General features: G+C 46.5%; 2 protein-coding genes across 2 annotated transcripts in view; one reads left to right on the top strand and one right to left on the bottom strand.

Annotated features, from left to right (window-relative positions):
- Nucleotides 1–7,270: 7,270 nt before the first annotated feature.
- Nucleotides 7,271–12,896, top strand: LOC123639981 (germ cell-specific gene 1 protein-like). Its single transcript, XM_045554293.1, has 5 exons — nucleotides 7,271–7,598; nucleotides 8,784–8,954; nucleotides 9,636–9,788; nucleotides 10,385–10,496; nucleotides 12,481–12,896. Exons 1-5 carry the CDS (start codon nucleotides 7,280–7,282, stop codon nucleotides 12,821–12,823), a joined length of 1,098 nt encoding a protein of 365 aa, XP_045410249.1. The 5' UTR covers nucleotides 7,271–7,279; the 3' UTR covers nucleotides 12,824–12,896.
- A 2,027-nt stretch (nucleotides 12,897–14,923) lies between these two features.
- The window catches only part of FAM234B (family with sequence similarity 234 member B), a 32,984-nt gene continuing 29,595 nt past the window's right edge, over nucleotides 14,924–18,312 (bottom strand). Inside the window, exons 12-13 of the mRNA XM_045554294.1 lie at nucleotides 16,732–16,952; nucleotides 14,924–16,113 (exon numbers count right to left, since the gene is read on the bottom strand). Of these exons, the coding sequence (XP_045410250.1) occupies nucleotides 16,108–16,113; nucleotides 16,732–16,952 (227 nt within the window). The 3' untranslated portion in view covers nucleotides 14,924–16,107. The remainder of the gene's footprint in view (nucleotides 16,114–16,731; nucleotides 16,953–18,312) is intronic.

An 18,312-nucleotide genomic window follows, 5' to 3' on the forward strand; every position in this document is an offset into this window, starting at 1 on the left:
GGGAAGTGGTGTAGGGTACAACCTGCTCTGTCCCAGCGGTCTTACCCATCATTTAATCACCTCCAATCTACAGTGTACTCACAAAACAAATTGAATTCCCATTTACAAAGTATGCGTGGGTGTCCCAAGACCATGGTTTCTTTTTATGCATACCTATAAATGTGGTTTTGTAGAGTATAGGAGTAGTGACTGAGGGCCTTAGCAAATATAGGTTAGTCTCCACCCTTGACTTTGTGATGTCATAAACGGTGAGGTACGTCCATATCCCTGTGGAGGTCATCTTGAAATGGTTAACAGTCCAACATACCAAAGTTAAATACTGTTTTGAGAAGTGGAACCTTTGTGTCTGTGCTGAATCATGAGCTTCTAGGCCTGGCCTAATTATATTTGTGTTGCATTGACACCAGCAATTACTTTTTCTGTTCTAAGAGAGGAAAGGGAAGAAAAAAATATTAGCATGCCCAAATTACAATGAAAGGAAGTGAGTAGGATGCTGGGCTCTGATTTTTGTGGCCAGGCAGAGAAACTCATGTTTTGTCAAAAAGAGGAAATTGGACATTGTGGCCCAGGGTCCTTGGGGAGAGAGGACTCAATCCTGGTCACATCCAGCAGGCAGCCAGCTGAGCACACACACGAAACGCACAGCCTTCTAAGGGGTGGGTCCAGGCTCTCCGGAGCCCTAAAATAATATAACATTGGAGGCCCACTTTAAGAAAAATAATACAACATTACAAGTACAAATTAGGTAACAGGATCTCAGAAGGGGCCAAGGGAGTGGGGGACCGTGAAGCTGAAGTTTCATGAGCTTCACTCTAAAGCCACCTTTGAGCCTCCTCATGTAACACACTTTAAGACGGCCGCTCCCATCCCCTTTTCCCTGGAGAAGGCGAACTCCAGGCCATTAAGGCATCGAGGGTGCGGTTTATGAGCAGAGGCAGTAAAATCCAAAGACATGAGGCTGTGCCAAACGGTGACTCAAGTGGGATGTGAGAAGCGTCTGCAAGTATTTGAAGGGTGTAAGCACACAGAAGGGAAAAGAATTGTTCACTGTTCTGGGGTGGAAGAGAATGAGGATACTATTAAGTAAAGAAAAATGTGCACAAAAACTCATCAGGAAACATCGACTAACTGTATTTTCTGATACCGAGGAGTCGTATTTCCCATGGGAAGTATTTTGAGGATTTACTGAGTCACTGGAAACTGGAACTGGCTGCAGAAAAAAACTGTGCTACAGGAAACAATCCTACAAGACGTCCTCCAGGGAGCGGCTGGATGCCCCCAAATTCCATGCTGAGCCCTGAATTCCATCAGGCTGACACATGGCACTCTGTAGATTAGCACTCGGGGAGGAGGCCAGATGAAGAAAGAAAAGAGCAATCCACAGGGAGGGGCAGCCACCTCCACCCACATTTTGCTGACTGGCGGGGGAGGCACGTGACAGAGGGGGAACCCTGAGGGCAGAGCGCCACCCAGCGTTGAGATGAAACTGCGTGGCCCTGGAGCCAACAGCCCGGTCGACGTAAAAAGTGACCACAATTCCTGCTCCTGCTCCCGAAGGAGCGTGAGTTCTGTCACAATGAGTAAAGGGTCGTTTGGGCGAAGCTGCAAACACACCTGGACATGAGCACATCTGTATCAAATTTGCTTGTTAACATCAGTCTGAGGAGAGTAGAGAATATATAGAGTGACAAAAGTAGGATCCAAAGGGACTCATGCAGCTGGGACACCAACTGATTCAAACACTTTGCGTTAAATGGAACCTGCCGTTGAGTCTCCAAATAGCTACACAATTACAGAATGGCAAGAACATGACTTTGAGGCTAATCAGGAATAGGTGAAGGAAGGGCAGGGCAGGATATAGAGGGCTTCATTAAATGTAAGCCCAAAAAGAGTGAAGCAAGTATCACTTTACGTGAATTTCTTGGGTATACATTTAAGAGCTTTCTAAAATTACTGATTCCTGGGCCTTATCCCAGAACTATGAGATCTCAGGGTAGGGTCCAGGAATCTGCATGTTTTCCAAACTTCCAGAGAGTGTTCTTTCTTTTTTAAATACACTTTTGGTTTTTAATTTTGTTTTTGGTTTGTGACAGAGTCTCACTCCGTTGTCTGGGCTAGAGTACAGTGGCACAATCATAGCTCACTGCAACTTCAAACTCCTGGGCTCAAGTGATCCTCCTGCCTGAGCCTCCCGAGTAGCTGGGACTGCAGGTGCACACCACACCTGACTAGTTTTTCTATTTGTTGTAGAGACAGGGGTCTCACTGTGTTGCTCAGGCTAGTCTTGAACTGCTGGCCTCAAGGGATCCTCCTGCTTCAGCTTCCCGAAGTACTGTGCTCTCTGATGCTTGGTCAGAATTGAGAACTGCTCTAGAATGAAGGAGAGGCCTTTGAGGAACTTACGATCCAGACAAATACAGTAATTATAATGGAATACAGAAAGTGTCGTGAGAGGTACCAGTGCGACAAGGACAGAGAGGAGGAAACTATCCATTTTAGGGGGACAAGGAACATTTTCAAAGAATGAATGACTTGTTACAGGAATCATAATGAGAGGCAGGCAGTTCACTAGGTGAAGAGAGATTGAAGGCGTTCCAGGCAGAAGGAAAGAGCATCGGGAAAGGCACGAGGACAAAAGTCCAGGGAGCAGTTAAGGAATCAGAAGCAGTTGCAGAATGTCTCCCAGTAATTTTGAGGACAGAAGGAACAACTTGCACTTCCGGGTGACTGGCAGCAAGAAGATATATAATCAACTCCTATTGATTATTGGAGTTGATTTGTTGATTACTTTTTTAAAGTTTTAGAAACTCTTTTTTGAAAAATAATGTATTCTCTTTCCTTTGCCTTAAGGTTGGGAGAGAAATGGGAGAGAAATAGCCATAGCATTACTGACCCTGGAATTTATTTCTCTCCAATGCTGCTCCATCTGCATCCTCTCCCCATCCCCCCCAACCAACACTCTGTCACTTTCCCTCTGCATTCCCTATGTGGAGGGAGGTACTTAATAATCCTTTCTAATATTGCTAACTAGAAGGGGGTGAGCACACATGGGAGAAGGAAGCTGTTTCCTCTCCATGGCTCCGAGAGGCCTTGACATTGCAGAGAACAGAGCTTTTTCAAAGGGATGGAAAACCTATCCAAGAGGATGGGAACTTTTGTAATAGTGATGACCCTGTAATATCTTCTGTGAGTACCTTAAAATCAAACCCAACCCATTCACACCAGTTACCTAGAGAATGCAGTCAGATGGAAACTAAACCTTCATTTACTTTCTAAAGGGTCGTTCCTCTGCAAACGCAGGCCCTTGGTCCTTTGTGCTTAATCCCAGATCCCCATTGGCAAGCTCTCTGGAGTAATCTCCCAGAACAGCTGGGCAGTGATTGCCTTGTCGATTATTAAATGGATTATTAAATGCCCGCATTCCCTGTTAGGCAGCATTTAATCATGAGCACTCGGTGAATATGAGATAGGAGGGGAGGGCTAGGGAGGAGCAGGAGGAGGGTGGGAAGGCAGATTTCATCCTCTCGACATTAAACCGGGCGACTTGGAGCACAGATGGCATCCTCCACTCGTTCCAGACAAGCCGCAAGATGCTGACCACGGCCAAGGTAACTAGCTTCCCCTCTTGTTGGTCAGGAGATAGATTTCACAGCTACTAGCACCTGGTTCTTTTCAGAGGCATGTTCTCAACAATTTGTTGTCCTTACTAACCTCTGCTAATTCTGAGTTTTTGTATTAATATATGTTGTTGGAAGCGTTGCTGATAATATTGGCACCTACGCACTTCCTAATGATCTAAGCCCTTGTCAGAGAAACCACTCTGTGCCTTTGCTAGAGAGGAAGGGGTTGCCTTGGCATGGCATCTGCCAGCATTCACAAAGATACAGCTTTTCTTATGGCCATTACTTCTTCAGGACCACTTTAAGGAAACCATTGCAAAATTAGATTTGTTCTTCCAATTCAAGAGGTATCTGGATCCTAGAGAGAAAAGGCATGTTTTGGGAAATGGATGAAATATGGGAGGAAGGACATGGCCCTATAGGTGTGGAAGGTAATTCTTGAAAAGGCTCGTAAGTGAGATTATCATGAAGATAATTCTTGAATGTAGGGCTCCTTGTGGCTGTCCCTGGTAGGCACTCCTTCTGGAACGAACCTCTCTGAGCTTCAGTCCAAGCTATTTTTCATGCTTTGTTTCTCAAATCACCTTTTCCTTAAATTGATTGTCACCTTGGGTGCCACAGGTGTCTGTATGTTGGTGTGGAGTTCATTATTCTTTCTTATGTCTGAGTAAGCTGGAGAATAACTTACAAGTACGGGCAGCTTAAAATGGATTGGGTGTAGACTTAAACTCTGAGGTTATGTGATAGCAGACGAATTTCCAAACCAAATGAGATTAAAAATAGTTGTTGAAAAGGAACCCTAAGGTTACAAAATTTAGAATTGCCTACATCTTTAGTGCAATCTTTATACAGAATGATTATAAATGTGAAGATGTTCTGCCTGGAATTCCATTTCCCATTAGAGCAATGAATATAAGAATAATTGAAAAGGATAACCCCTAGTAACAGAACAATGACTAAAACCTTAAATTCTTAGTGGAGTTAATTTGTTGAGTGCTTTAAAAAGAAAAAATCATTTTAGCAGATTGCTTTCCAGATGGTGTTTTTATCATATGTTTTGTATATTGGTTTTTATGTACATCAGAAATTTATGTATTTCTTACTGCCATAAATAATGTGTACTTTGTCTGTGGTATACACTGTTTTAGTCCCTGGAAATTGTAAAGAACAGACTCTTATATTTCTAAGATAAAGGTCTCAGTTAAATGTAGAAACTGTTAAGCTGGGGGTGATAGGAAAGGCAGATTTATGGGCCTGTCCACTCAGCTGTGGTTTTATTTATGACTCTTAAGCTAAGCAGCTTTAGGTCTGATTAATTCTGATATGAGGGATTGCCTGGAAAGCCCCAGAAGGTTAACTTTAAGAAGCATCTGTCAGCAACTAAGCATGGATTTCTTTTCTGTTCAGTCTGTATTAATATAACAGTATTAATAGAGTGTAGTCTGCTCTGTAACCCAAAGTGCACCCCCCATCCAATTTCTTTATTTTTCTAAATCAAATTAAATCTGGCTCCAAGCCACCACTCAACAAAGTTGGCATCTCTAATACTGGTCATTTTTTAGGTTGCCCTTCTCTTAGGTTGAAGATGACAAAGAGAGTGGTGGCTGCTACCAGAGCCACGTGGGCCATGGTTCTTTCTGCTGCCACTGGTTGTGTCCCTGCTGTGAGGCACACAGTGGCCAGCACCACACTGAAAGGGGCCCTCCAGGTCCCTCCCTACTGACCCAGGGCTTGGCCATGGGTACCCTCCATGGCTCCACAGCCACGATCTTGGTGTCCAGCCCCCATGGGCACCACGCGGCCACCTCCCTTGTGCGAATGTCATCTCGGTGGCAGTGGACCAAAGCAGGGCCCAGGTCACTGCCTGTGCCAGAACCATAAGTCCCATCTCCTCCCTAGGGTTTCTGCTATCCCCACATCCCAGTGTGTTCACAGCCCTCTTTTATCCTCAAGATCCCGAAGCTTCCATTGGGGCTTTATTTCCAGCTTAACATTCATTCGGTGGCCCCAGCCCCTGGATGCCTTTCAGAGGAATCTATAATGCAGGACCAGGCCACCAATAACTCACTTGGTTACAACAGCAAATACCTCAGCAAGTCAGCATTACTACCTTTCAATGAAGACAAAACCAAAAACAATTACCACAAAAGCCTTTGGAGTGCTCCCAATTCTTCTCCTAAACCTTGTGTATAGTATTGACCACACTCCGACTAAGGTTATTGCTATCTGATGCTTACTTGGACCACCCTTGATTGAATAAGCAGTTTAGTATTGAATGTCAAACCTGCAAAATACTGTGCTAGATGCTGTGGGAAAGACACAAGTAACAGAGACACATTTGCTACCTAATGGCAGTTTGAAGTCTTGGAGGGGAAGTAATAAGACATGACCACAGATACATGTGAAAAGAGTCCCATCGGGAAAGTTCACATTGAGAGTCACTGAAGCCCTTCCAAGCCTCTCTTCCCGTGGAAGAGTTTGCAGTGATTCACCCTCACACTCTCGCTCAATCCCTGTCAGTCCAAGGTGCTAGTTAGTGGCCGCAGGCAAACCCATCACTGCTGCTTGGAGCAGGTCCTGTCGGTGGGGTCATTACGGCATCTTCCACAAAGGTGCACGGACACACCCCTCCTAGGGATTGCAGCTGGAGGCCACGTGGACACCATTCTCACCTTCTGAGACAGAAATGGAAGATTTCCATACGGTCACATCCAATTCATTCTGACTTCTGCCTCCCTCATTGTAATTTGTTTTATCTGGTGGGCCACCTTTATCCCTACTTCTGTGTATTGTTGTATAATATGCCCAGAGTCCAGTCCTTGTCATTATTCAATCTAAGAATAATTCTTTTCTGTGGGAACTACACAAGGTCCAACTCGAATAAGCATCATTGCTATGGATGTGCAGAGGCCAAGGGAAGACTTCCCTTTTGTCCTCTGAAGGTTCACTGAAAGTCACTGACAAGAGGCAGATTAATAGGAGACAAGGCACACAAATTTACTTGATCATAGTTTTATATGACATGGGAGCCTTCAGAATGGAGACCCAAAGATACGGGGGAAACCATTTTTATGTTTAGTGCAATTAAGCATAAATAGCCATGTAGAAATATGATTGGACAAAACGGGTAGGATCTAGTGCTAATAGACCGAGTGGGGAAACCCAGCAAGGTCTGTACGGATTCTTCTTGCCCTCTCTGTACAGCATTTCTTCCTTCGGGTGTGGGGCAGGTCCTGCTATAGAAGGAGGGTATTATGTCCTACAAACAAGGTGGATTGGATAATTACTTCTTTATGGACAGTTTTTACACAGCAAGGAGGGAGGAAAGTTAGAGTGGTGTTTTTAGGTTTTATGGCTGGCTTTGGGGAAAAGGAATTCTGGTTTCCATGACCCGCCTTGGAGAAGAGGAATTCTAGTTTCTAGGCTAGCTCTGGAAGGAATGAAGGGCCAGAGATGGGAGAGTAGGAAGTGGTCAGAGAGAGCTGCTTCTGGGGCCTTCATTTTGGGGTATTGATTTCTGAGACCCTATAGGTTCTTGCTCCAGGCTGCTCCGAAGCCACCCTTCTCCACGGCCCCTGGAGAAGACTCAGAGGCTGCTTGTGCCTGTCGCTGTTGGCGCGACCTGAGCTCCCTTCCCCCACTGTGTCTGTCTGTTTCAGATGGAGCTCCCGAAGGGCTTCTCCGGCCAGCGGACACTCCTGTCTGCCCTCCTCAGCCTGCTATCACTCAGCCTCTCCACAGTATCCCTGCTCAGCAACTCCTGGTTTGTGGGCACACAGAAGGTGCCCAAGCCCCTGTGCGGAAAAAGTCTGGCAGCCAAATGCTTTGACATGCCGATGTCCTTGGATGGCGACCTCACCAATTCATCAACCCAGGAGGTGGTGCACTACAGCTGGGAGGCCGGGGATGACCGTTTCTCCTTCCTTAGCTTCCAGAGTGGCATGTGGCTATCCTGTGAGGAAACCGTGGAAGAACCAGGTAGCCTCCTCCCCCGACCTGCCTGATTTTTGAGGGTAGAGGATGGGGGGTGGGGGATTGGCGGGGAGAGATCTTATGAAGGAAAGGAAGCCCTGGGAAGCCCAGCAATGACCCCTCCTGCCAGCTCAGCACCCTCCACCTCTGCCTGTGTCCCTTCTCCAGAGGGGTCCACTTTTAATAAGGTCAGAAGTCCTTCTGGCTTTTCACCTCCTCCCTCTTTAGTAGACTAGTTGGTTTAAAATAGCATGTTTAAAATGGCATTAACCTTAAAAGTTTCATTGAGACCTTTCACATTAGGAGAATTTCCAGTCTAGTGAGCTAGAATGGCTGTTTAGAAACAAAACAAGGAGAGAGGAATGTTGTAGAAAAAGTCCCAGCTCTGCTCGGCTGTGACCTTGTATGAATAACTTCATTCCTATGGGCCTTGATTTTCTCATTGGTGAGATGGAAGGATCACAGCAGATCAGCCTTTACAGCCTCTCCCTTCCCCTGTCCTGCCCCAAAGTGTTTTCTCGCTCTAAAGATTATCATTGCATTTAAAAGTGGGGCAACTAAAGCCAGAGAGGGTGACTGGAATAGACCACGGAAGGCGGGCCCTCCCAGGCTTCCTGCCACTCAGTGTCGCACCCGCCAAGTGGGCGCTGAGGGCACTCTTCCTCCCTGCTCAGAGCACTCCAAGGTCACCTTGAGGCCTGGGAAGAGAGCACCTGCTAGTGAGGTTTTTCTAATGCTCTTTTCTGCTACTTCTGCCGACTCGGGCTAAAAGAAAAGGGAGATGGACGAAGAATAAAAATGTGTGTGTATTTACATTTATATTTATTATTGTGCCACTTAGCACTGCGCCATCCCCAGTCCTGGAAACAATTTAGAGCCATTTGGTCCAGTGTTACAGCGCCAGCAAAAGGTATTATTTAAACTAAGATCACTAACTCTTCTGGACATGGGAAATGGGAACATTAACCTGTGCAGGCACTCGCAGGGAAACGTCTTCTTCATCAGAAAGTAAAGAGAGCAATTAACCTGGGCTGACTGTCGCCTGTGCCACCCACTCACCCAAGCATTCTTTCCCTGCTGTCAGAAAGGGACACTGGCTGAACGCCTGCCACGCTCAGGGCAGGGGTGGGGGCCTTTCCCGCCAGCGGTCCGAGGACGAGGCTCTAGGAGGTTTTACCTGGTTTGTTTCAGGGAAGAGGTGTCGAAGCTTCATTGAACTCACACCACGTACCGAGAGAGGTGAGAAAGGACTACTGGAATTTGCCACGTTGCAAGGCCTGTGTCACCCCGCTCTCCGATCTGGAGGGGAGCGGTTGATGGAGAAGGCTCTCCTCCCCTACCTTCCCTTGGGGCCTGTGGCAAGTATGTGTCTGACACAAATTCACAGTAGTTACCTTGAGTTGGGGCTCTCTCTCTCTTGGGATCTATGCTGCACTGTGATCTGCTTTTCTCCTCTTCTGAGCCCCCTGGGTGACACGGGTTCCTGCTAGAGCTGGCTTTCATTCACATGCAGGAATGCAAACTAGGAGCAGCAGGGCTGAAGGAGGCTCACAAATAGAAAACCACCAAAGGCTCTACCCTAAGCCTGTTGCCAAATAACCATGTTGAAAAGCTTAGGTTTTTTCCTCCCTTTCCTTCAATTTTTTCTTCTGTAAAATGAAGGAAGTGAAAGAGAGAAGAAGGAAAAAAGAAACAAAACTGTCCTGAAATTCAATAAGGAAAAAGAGACAAAAATGATAAATAATGATAGTCACATCTCTATAGGGTTTACGAAAATTGGATGACTTCTTCTCAAATCTCCCTAACAGTATCAATACTTACAGTCAGGCAAGTGTCCTTGATTGTATATTGGGTGCAGAGTGGGAGCTGTGGGTGACGCCAAAGGACCAGAAATGAAGTGATGTTCCTAATTGGTTTCAGCTTTGCCTCATTTTCCCTTTCTCGATGCTGCTAGGCTTTTAACTCTTAGCAGGCGTTGTATGTTCACTTGTCCAGTTATTTAACTATCAGGGTGAGAGTTCCTTCTTCCTTTTGCTTCTACAGAAGTACTATGGCTGTCACTGGGAGCCCAGATCACCTATATCGGACTTCAATTCATCAGTTTCCTCCTGCTATTGACCAACCTGCTGCTCTCAGGGAACCCGGGCTGTAGACTCAAGCTAAGCGCCTTTGCTGCCGTGTCCTCTGTCCTGTCGGGTGAGTGACTCCGAAGTGGGAGAGAGAGGGGTCCTCGGCCACCCTGGGAGCACTGGCTGGGGGAAGGAGGAGCCCAAAGGTGGTATAAAGGATGGAAGTAGGAGAAACAGTACAGGTACCTTTAATTTTAAATTGAAAAAACATGTGCAATTGTCTATTAGATCATTATGTACTTTACAAAATACCTCTAGGTTCCTTTATTTGCGAGCTTTCTCAGTAAGTTGTGACAGTCACACAGCTTTTCTAGAGTGGTTTCTGTTGGAGAGTGGGGGAGATGCATCTATAAGATGAAGACTTAAGCCAACGTTGGGAGTGTGGGGGGATAAACAAAGGGGCACAGCGCCCTGAAGCGTGGACTTGGATGCGTTTTCCATGGCTCTCAGCCTGAAGTCCTGGGTAACCCACTGCGGAGATAAACAGTCAAAAAGAAGCCCCCATTGCAGATTAGTCTTCTGGGAAATGTGGGGGCACAAGGGTACCGGATGCCCCAACATAGGCTGTACCTGACGCCAAATGAGCCTGTTCCAAAATGATATTTCTGGTAGAAGGCGGGGCAGCCTTTCTCTAAGAGCTTTGCCTTCCTGTTCCCTCCACAGGTATTCTGGGGATGGTGGCCCATATGATGTACTCACAAGTCTTCCAGGCAACTGTCAACTTGGGTCCAGAAGACTGGAGACCACATGCTTGGAACTATGGCTGGGCCTTTTAGTAAGTGCTTGTTACCTCCTCAACCTTTCCGGCCCCTTGCCCAGCCAGCCTTCATTAGGTTTTCCACCCTAACTTGAGGCTTGCTCTGTCCTCCTGCCTCCTCCTCATCCCTCAGCCCACGAATCTGTCCGCCAAACACAGGGCTGGCTCATCAGGACACATATGTTCTTTCCCCGCCTCTGCGGACGTGCACAGGCGTGTCTGTTTGGGAGGATGCTGTCTTGTCCGGTTTTCCTGCTGGTCAGCTGCGGCAATTGCTTCTTCACCTGATATGTATATTGCCCTTGGGAAAGGAGACTGATTTTGTATGGCTTATGGAAATGATGCTTTTAAAAAAAATTTTATGATTCAAGGTATTGGAGGACAGAGAAGTGGAGAATTAGTCTTGAAATTTGGATTGAATTCCATTCCCAGTGAACGGCTCATTCTTCTCCTATAATGAAGAGTAACTTCTTCCTCCTATCTCCATTCTTATTCTACCAAACTGTGTTAGAAATAAAACTTCTCTACCCCTTAAAGAACTAAGGGGTCAGTCATTTTAGATTTCTCTTAAAAAGAGAGATGCAGCAATCGCGACAAAGCAGATACACTGAAACTAAACGTTCCCTTCGGTTAGGAGCTCCTTACTTTCTCCCTTGAGGAACACTCTTTATTCAGGGCGAAGTTTCCCACTCTTTGCTCAGGGCGAAGTTGCCCACTCTTTATTCAGGGCAAAGTTGCCAACTTGTACTGACATCAACTGTCTGGGGCGAGTGCTTAGTTAAGAGCACTGCAAAGACACAGCGCTGGGCTCAAGTTTCCGTTCTAAGAAGGCAATATGGAAACCTGCCCCTGTGTGTTACGAGGCACTCTCCCCTCTCTCGTGGGACACTACGTTGATTCGGAGTCTTTAGTCCACCAGCCACTGCATCTGCTCAGTGCATTTCCCAGGCCCACTGTTTCTCACCCTTTGTGTCTCTTTAGGCTGTTCTTGGCATTACAACTGCAGGGCTCGGGCCACTCCCACCAGAAGCATCCCAGCCGGAACCTCCTCAGTCTGTCACAGGCAGCCGATAGGGACAGCCAGTGCCAGCGTGTGGCCTGGCGTCAACCACCACTTGGCCTCATGCAATCCCTCCCTAACCTCACAAAACTTCCTGTTTCCTGAGCTTCCCAAAACCATGGGGAGATTTAGGGGCTTGACTTTCCAAGTGTTTAGGAATGTGTTTGGTACAGTTCCCTGGTATCTTTTTTTCTTTCTTGAATCCATCCAGCTTCTCTTCATCTCTAGCTTCTCTCCCATCCCTTATGAATTCCCTTCAGCCAAGAACCACACTATTTTCATACGAAGCAAATTCCACTAGGGCAACCTATAATACCTCCAGATTTATAGTAGACATTTTCCTGAATGACTCTCTCAGACACTCAAGTCTGTGGACCCTAAGACTGCTAAGTTCAAAACAAAGGAAGGTGGAGAAAGATGATTCCTCTGGGCATCTGAGTGACAGAAAATCTGTGACAGGGAGTGTGTGTGTTGGGAGGGGAGAAGGAGGGAGTGTATTAGTCTATGTCCACTGCATACAGTTGAGCTACAAGTCTGCGGAATCTTGAAGATTTTACCAGGGTAACTGCAGCTTGGGAAACAGGAGTCCAAATATATATATGCACACACACATAATATAGACACACCAGGAATAAAAGAGCATGGCACAGATGACTAATCAATTTAGTGAAAATAAGTGCATTAAGCTTGTCTGATTTTAGTACTGCATGAGTCATTCTCTTTTACTCCAAAACATTCAGAACATGCCCAACTAAGACTGACCAAATTAAGCTCTCTTGCCCCCACGGTTCCTTACCTAGGACATGGCAGAAGTTAGCACACTCAGATCCCTAAACACCTGCGAGGCATTCATCTACTCCACTAGTAGGAAGAGATCACGGCACTTTTCTTTCAAGAAAGTCAAATTCTTACTGTCCACTTTTCTTGCACATTTGTCCCTAGCACGGCCTGGGTTTCCTTTACCTGCTGCATGGCATCGGCCGTCACCACCTTCAACACATACACCAGGATGGTGCTGGAGTTCAAGTGCAAGCACAGTAAGAGCTTCAGAGGAAACCCGAACTGCCTGCCACATCACCACCAGTGTTTCCTGCAGCAGCTGTCATGTTCCGCACGCCCGGCAGGTCCCTCGACCGGCTACCACCAGTACCACAATCAGCCCGTCCGCTCCGTCTCTGAAGGAGTTGACTTCTACTCAGAGCTGCAGAACAAGGCGTTTCAACAAGGCGCTGGCCAGGAGCTGGAAGAAGTGGTTCGGTCATCTATAGAGGAGGAGCAGCGTTAGGAATTAAGTGGGTTTGGAGAGCAGGCTGAGCCCTACCTTACTCGTTTGTTACCAACAATACATGCTTAAGCCACAGCTCATCTCTTGAGCATGGTTTTTACCGGCTACGAATAAGGGTACATTTTTAAAGTACAAGTCCAAAGAGGCACCCTTTTCCTCCACAGCTCTGTGTCCTTCTGCCCATCCCAACCTCGTGCATCCAGAATTCCCTTCCCTCCTGTACCGATCACTTCTGTGAGATAAAAAGAGGAGTAAAACACAGTTTCTGCCCCGTAAGGTCTTATAGAGCTGGTTTATCTGTCTGGAAATTGGAGAAAGGGAGGACAGCAAGTTCATGGTAGTTTGACTGGGGCTCAACTTTTCATGGTGCACCTGAATTTTTCTGGAAGCCACAGTCTAGAAGAGCGAGGCATCACTGAGTGCTTTGACATGTAGCACAGACATCTTCCACACTGCCTGTGACAGTGTCCTGCATCCACATTGGGTAGGCACCCAACGAAAGCATTGCTAAATGGGATCCTAGGAGCTGTTTGCAGAGTGGAATAACATGGGAAGGCTCCTACAGCACACAGGGTCAGGTTCACGTCTAGAAATGGCCCACTGAGGCTATCAGGTGGGACTATGGTCCCCCATGGACACAGCGAGGGCACAGGCTCCTCTCCGGGCCCCCACCTTTTTATCCCTATTATTTCCTCCATAAAGATGCCATCCACTTGCCCTTTCTCTTTTCCATAAGGTAAAACTAACCATCCTTGACGGCCAAGAAGGAGAACAGCACCCAAGTATATTCCTGTACATAGTATTTATTTATTCTGTAACAGTTCACATTTTAAACAGTACTTCCTGACAATATACCAGCTGGCTCCTCTTTAATAAGGGCAATAAGGATAGCAATTCACATTCATAGGGGTTAGTATCACCACACCACACATTTGGGGGTGGCAAGGATGTTGTCTAGGGTAGAGGGGAGAGTTTTTAAAGGAAAGAAAGAGACTGGGAGGAGGGGAAGACCCTTGCCTTTGCAGAAGTCATCACTAATTCTAAGTAGTGGTCATATTGGCTTTGCTGGCAACCTATGTTGGGCTTGGAGAAAGAAAGGAGCACTTCCTAGCTTGGCTGTCTGGGTGGGTGGCTGCCTGCAAAACAAGGAAGCTCAGAGACATCTGACAAGAGACTAGCACCCACATTGGTCAGAGGAAGCTTCCTCAGTCTCCAGCCACCATTTATACCCTTCTGTACTGGCTGCAGGAGGAAGAAACCTAGAGCTTACAATGTGTTTAGCAAGGAGAGATTCAAACTTCGCATAGTCAAAAGAATCTATGTTAAGTTAGTTTGCAAATACATCATGAAGAATTCAGAGACATTGTTTCTCTAGCTTTCACTTTTCTTTTTCTGGGATTCACCCTACATAGACACAGCCCTCTGCCAAAACAATCCCACCAAAACAGGTCCTCAGTAAACAACCTTGCCTTTTACTCATGCCTAGAGTGGCTGCTTCCCAGAAAGCCTCAACACAGTGGAGAACCAGGTTATGCCTGGATGGCTCAGCCAGGACACAGGACCAGGGACCCCAGTTTTGGGTGTTCAGTAGACTATAAATTAATCCTTAGAATTCTATCCTAAACCAAACTAGATCCTGGCTCTTATAGCCAATTAGATTCAAACCCTAGAAATGAATCTAGAATCATTCCCATACTCTGGGGTATCCTGCGAATTGTTCCCCCAAAGTCAAGCTGGACCCACACACAGCTTCCAAAGTATTGAAACCAAATTTCCTTTCAGGGTCTTAAGGCAGAGGTGCCCAGAAACCTGGCAAGGCCAGTCTGCAGGCCAGAAAACATGCTTGCTTGGATCTGTTGCTACCAACCTACTGTTATGTCATAATGCCTGTCAGTGGGTAATTAATAGATACCTCTTTAAATTTGGAACCCATAATTTTCTAGAATCCCTTTATTAACACAAGCTAAACAGATACAAGCCCAAGTAAAGAGAGAGCCTGAGTTGCACTCAGGGATGACCTATCAGAATTATTCAAGAAGAAAAGTAGTTCTCTATCAGCTAACATAAGATTTTCTGCTATATAAATAATGACCTAGAAGTTTTGTGGAGAATGTAACAGAAGTAACAGATTTATACAGGAGAAGGGAAAAGTAAGCACTGGAGATAATTCTAAAGAACTTAACCATTTACAAAAGTTGTAGTATTTACATAAGAATGTTCTCAAAGTACAGTGCTCCAAAGGCTCTACAAGGAACAAGTGCAGGGCAAAGTGGCTGCATATTGGACTCAAGCAGCAAAAGCAAAAGTCCGGAAACATATCCCTGAATAGAAGAGAAAGCAAGGGAGAGGAGGGGAGAGGATGCCCTACAGAAAAAGATGCAAAGAGAGCAGAGGAGAGAGGAGGCCAGTAAGGCAGCAGCCTCAAAGCTCCCTGACGTCCAGCTGTCCTCGCGGGTGAAGACGGCATGCACGCACACACTTCTGCACCACCACGGAGGAAGATCACGACTGGCAGAAGCATCCAAGCCACATGTAACAGATGGAATTGGTCAGAGATGGGTCACTGAAACTCTGTTTCTCTTGCTACCCTTGTGATAGGAATACGGTTATTCTTGTGGCCACTAAACGGACACAGATGCAAAGTCTGAGGAAACAGGAGACTCAAGGAAGAGATGAAGATGCCGGGACGGCTAACGCAGTCTTCAGCTGCCAATGTCTCACTGCAGTCTACAGCCGGGAAGTAGCCAGAGCACAGAGCGGGAGAGAACCCGGAGAGAAAGGAGGAGTGGCCCTCGAAATCAGAGGTGGGCCACCTGGAAATCTCAAGATGGCCAACAAACCGGATATATTTCAGAAGGACAAGAAACGGGATCCCTGAAGCTTAGGACATACCTGAAAAACTTCACCACAACACTAACAACACACGAACATGGCATAATGCAACACAAGAGGTTTCCTAGTCGTAGACTTCACTGGATTTCCCAGCAAGAGTTTATAAATTAGACACACAAAAAAATAAAACGCTTTTAAGATTCACATTTCCAAACTATCCACACACAGTTCCTAGAGGCGGTTAATGCAGGGATTGAAAAGGTAGTAGGTGAGACGCCCAGCCGAATGGATCATGCTGTTATCAAAGAACTCCAAAGTGCTTTGCAGCAGTCGGGTGGAGGTGGTAACATGAGGTCGGAACACTCTTCTCTCCAGAGAACTGATTTCACACTGACAGGAGAGAGAGGGTCTCCATTCTGTTCATGTCTTCTGAAACTGAAGGTTCCATCAGACTAGATCTGTGGGGAAAAGGTAGAAGTATCAGTGCCTTTAATTTTTTGTCTGGGTAGAGAGTTTCAAAGAAACAGAGGACACCTAAAGGAGCCAGCATATTCCTCTATTTTCCTGTCCTTTTCTTCAGCCCCAAAGGTTTGTAAGTGTCTCCTCCTCCCAGAAAGGCCCAGAGACTTTGTCCTTTTCCACAATAAGCTCCTGAACTATGAACTAGACCAAAGTATTTCTCAGGGGTGTGTGGGGACATTAGCATTTTGAGCAAGGTAATTCTTCATAGCACTTAACTGCTACAAGCCCTGCATGACATTAGCATTACAGCTCCAATAGCAGCAGCAAATAGCAGTGGTATCCACCACCCTCCACCCCTGCCCAGTCACTGGCACCATAAAAATGTCCCCTAAGGGAGATGGTACAATTTCCAGCTGAAAACAACGAACTGCGACCATTTCTTCATGGTTACAATGCACCCTTGGGAAACAGTGCTGGTCCAAAACAATTAGTTCTGGATACTCCTCCGCTCGGGAAAGCTCCCCACTCTCCCTGCTTTATAAAGGCCACTGCTGGAGTTGGAAGTATTTGGCCTAGACCCTCAAGAGTAACCAAATATTCCAGACGCTAGTCACCTCACAGGGAGCATCAACAAACTTTATCCTAGAGAGGAATCTCCGCAACTCCCCACGGCCAATTTTGGGGGTGGTCTCCCGTAGCTGGGCCACCTGGCCCTCCATCAGTGCCCACCGCAGGCTAAGCTTGCTGACCACCAGGGCTGCTGGATGGCCTTCGGAGCTTGGCCCTGTTGTCCTGGTAACATAAAAGGCATCTTTCCAGAGGTCGTTAATTCCAACTGAGGAAGGACAAAAACAAGAGCAGTTAATAAGGTTTGGTTCAGCAACACATTCATTCATTTACTCACTAGTTCACACAAGAAATGCAGCTAATAAACAAGGCAGGGACAGCGGGTGCAGGGAGGTGAGGGACCGGATGCTGGTAACACAGTACGTCCTTCCTGGTCGCCGCACCTTTACTCCTCTGAAGCTATTTCCAAAAAAGCCCCAACTTGGGAAATGAGAGAATGTGCCCACGACGGCAGGAATTCAGTAGTTACATGAGCCCAACAAAGTAGGAAGCCTGAGATTCCTAGACTGTCAGTGTGAGGTCACGTAAGCTATTTACCTCGCCAGTGTTGATTCTGTCTTATCTTTAAAATAGAAGTTGTAATAAAAATGGTCTCAAGATACTTAATTGCCATTATTTAATGTTCACTGAATAATATTTTGTGCTAATATTGAAAAATAGCTCACCTAGATCCTATCACAGGCTTTTGCAGACTGACACCCCCTCCACCCGCTCCCCAGCCAGTGGACAGGTACACCTGCAAGTTCCGAATGAGCTGCTCTTCCCAATAAATCCAGAGCCACAAGCATAAGCTGCAACCCAAGGCAAATGAGCTTGTAAGTAGACAGCCAAGTCCATAAGTGGCAAGAGGATGTGGCAAGAACTAAAGACAGGAGACATGGCCAGCCTGGTCTTCCCCCACTCCCCGACACCCCAATGGGAACAGCAGATTAGGAAGCAAGAAAACTCTGGGGAGGGGAGCAACAGACCGTCCGGACTAGCAGGCAGCAAGGGCTGAGTCTCCAGGGCCTGGGTTTCCTGAAATAAGGGGCTCTAATATCTGATCGCATTTTGCCCTACAGTATTATTTAGACAGACACATAAAGTAGAAGAACACTTCCAAATGTTAACAGTGGTTATGAGCAGTCAGATTATGGGCAATTTTTTTCCTTTGATTTTTCTCCTTCCTCCTATTTCTGTAAAATGTGTGTATTTACTATTCAAAAATAAGTCTCCATTAAACGCCCTGACAAAACATATCCTACCTCCATCATACCCCCATAGCTAATTTCAAATCCTAAGCTCCCAAGGCACCAAGAAACCAGTGTTATTTGTATTCCCAGCATGTGGTGCAGTGCTTGGCATACAGTTGATGCTCAATAAGTGTCTGCTGAATGAGTGGTAGCATGAATCATCACCACAGAACCCTTTTGCAATGGGAAATGCGCTTTCACCTCGGCTTCCAGCACACGCAGAGCACGTGGGTTCTCACCCTGTGAGCCTGGTGCTCCCAGCAGAAGGAGCATCCCAGCAGTGCCCCTGGGCACACGGCCACCAGGGAAAACGCTCCCGCTGTCATCTGAAAAGCA

Source organism: Lemur catta, chromosome 6 (genome assembly GCF_020740605.2).
Source record: "Lemur catta isolate mLemCat1 chromosome 6, mLemCat1.pri, whole genome shotgun sequence".
NCBI classification, from domain to species: Eukaryota; Metazoa; Chordata; class Mammalia; order Primates; family Lemuridae; genus Lemur; species Lemur catta.

Coding starts and splice junctions, on each gene's coding strand:
- LOC123639981 (XM_045554293.1), top strand. CDS start 7,280: ATGGAGCTCCCGAAGGGCTTCTCCGGCCAGCGGACACTCCTGTCTGCC. Junction 7,599..8,783: donor GGAAACCGTGGAAGAACCAG/GTAGCCTCCTCC, acceptor GGTTTGTTTCAG/GGAAGAGGTGTCGAAGCTTC. Junction 8,955..9,635: donor TCCCTTGGGGCCTGTGGCAA/GTATGTGTCTGA, acceptor TTGCTTCTACAG/AAGTACTATGGCTGTCACTG.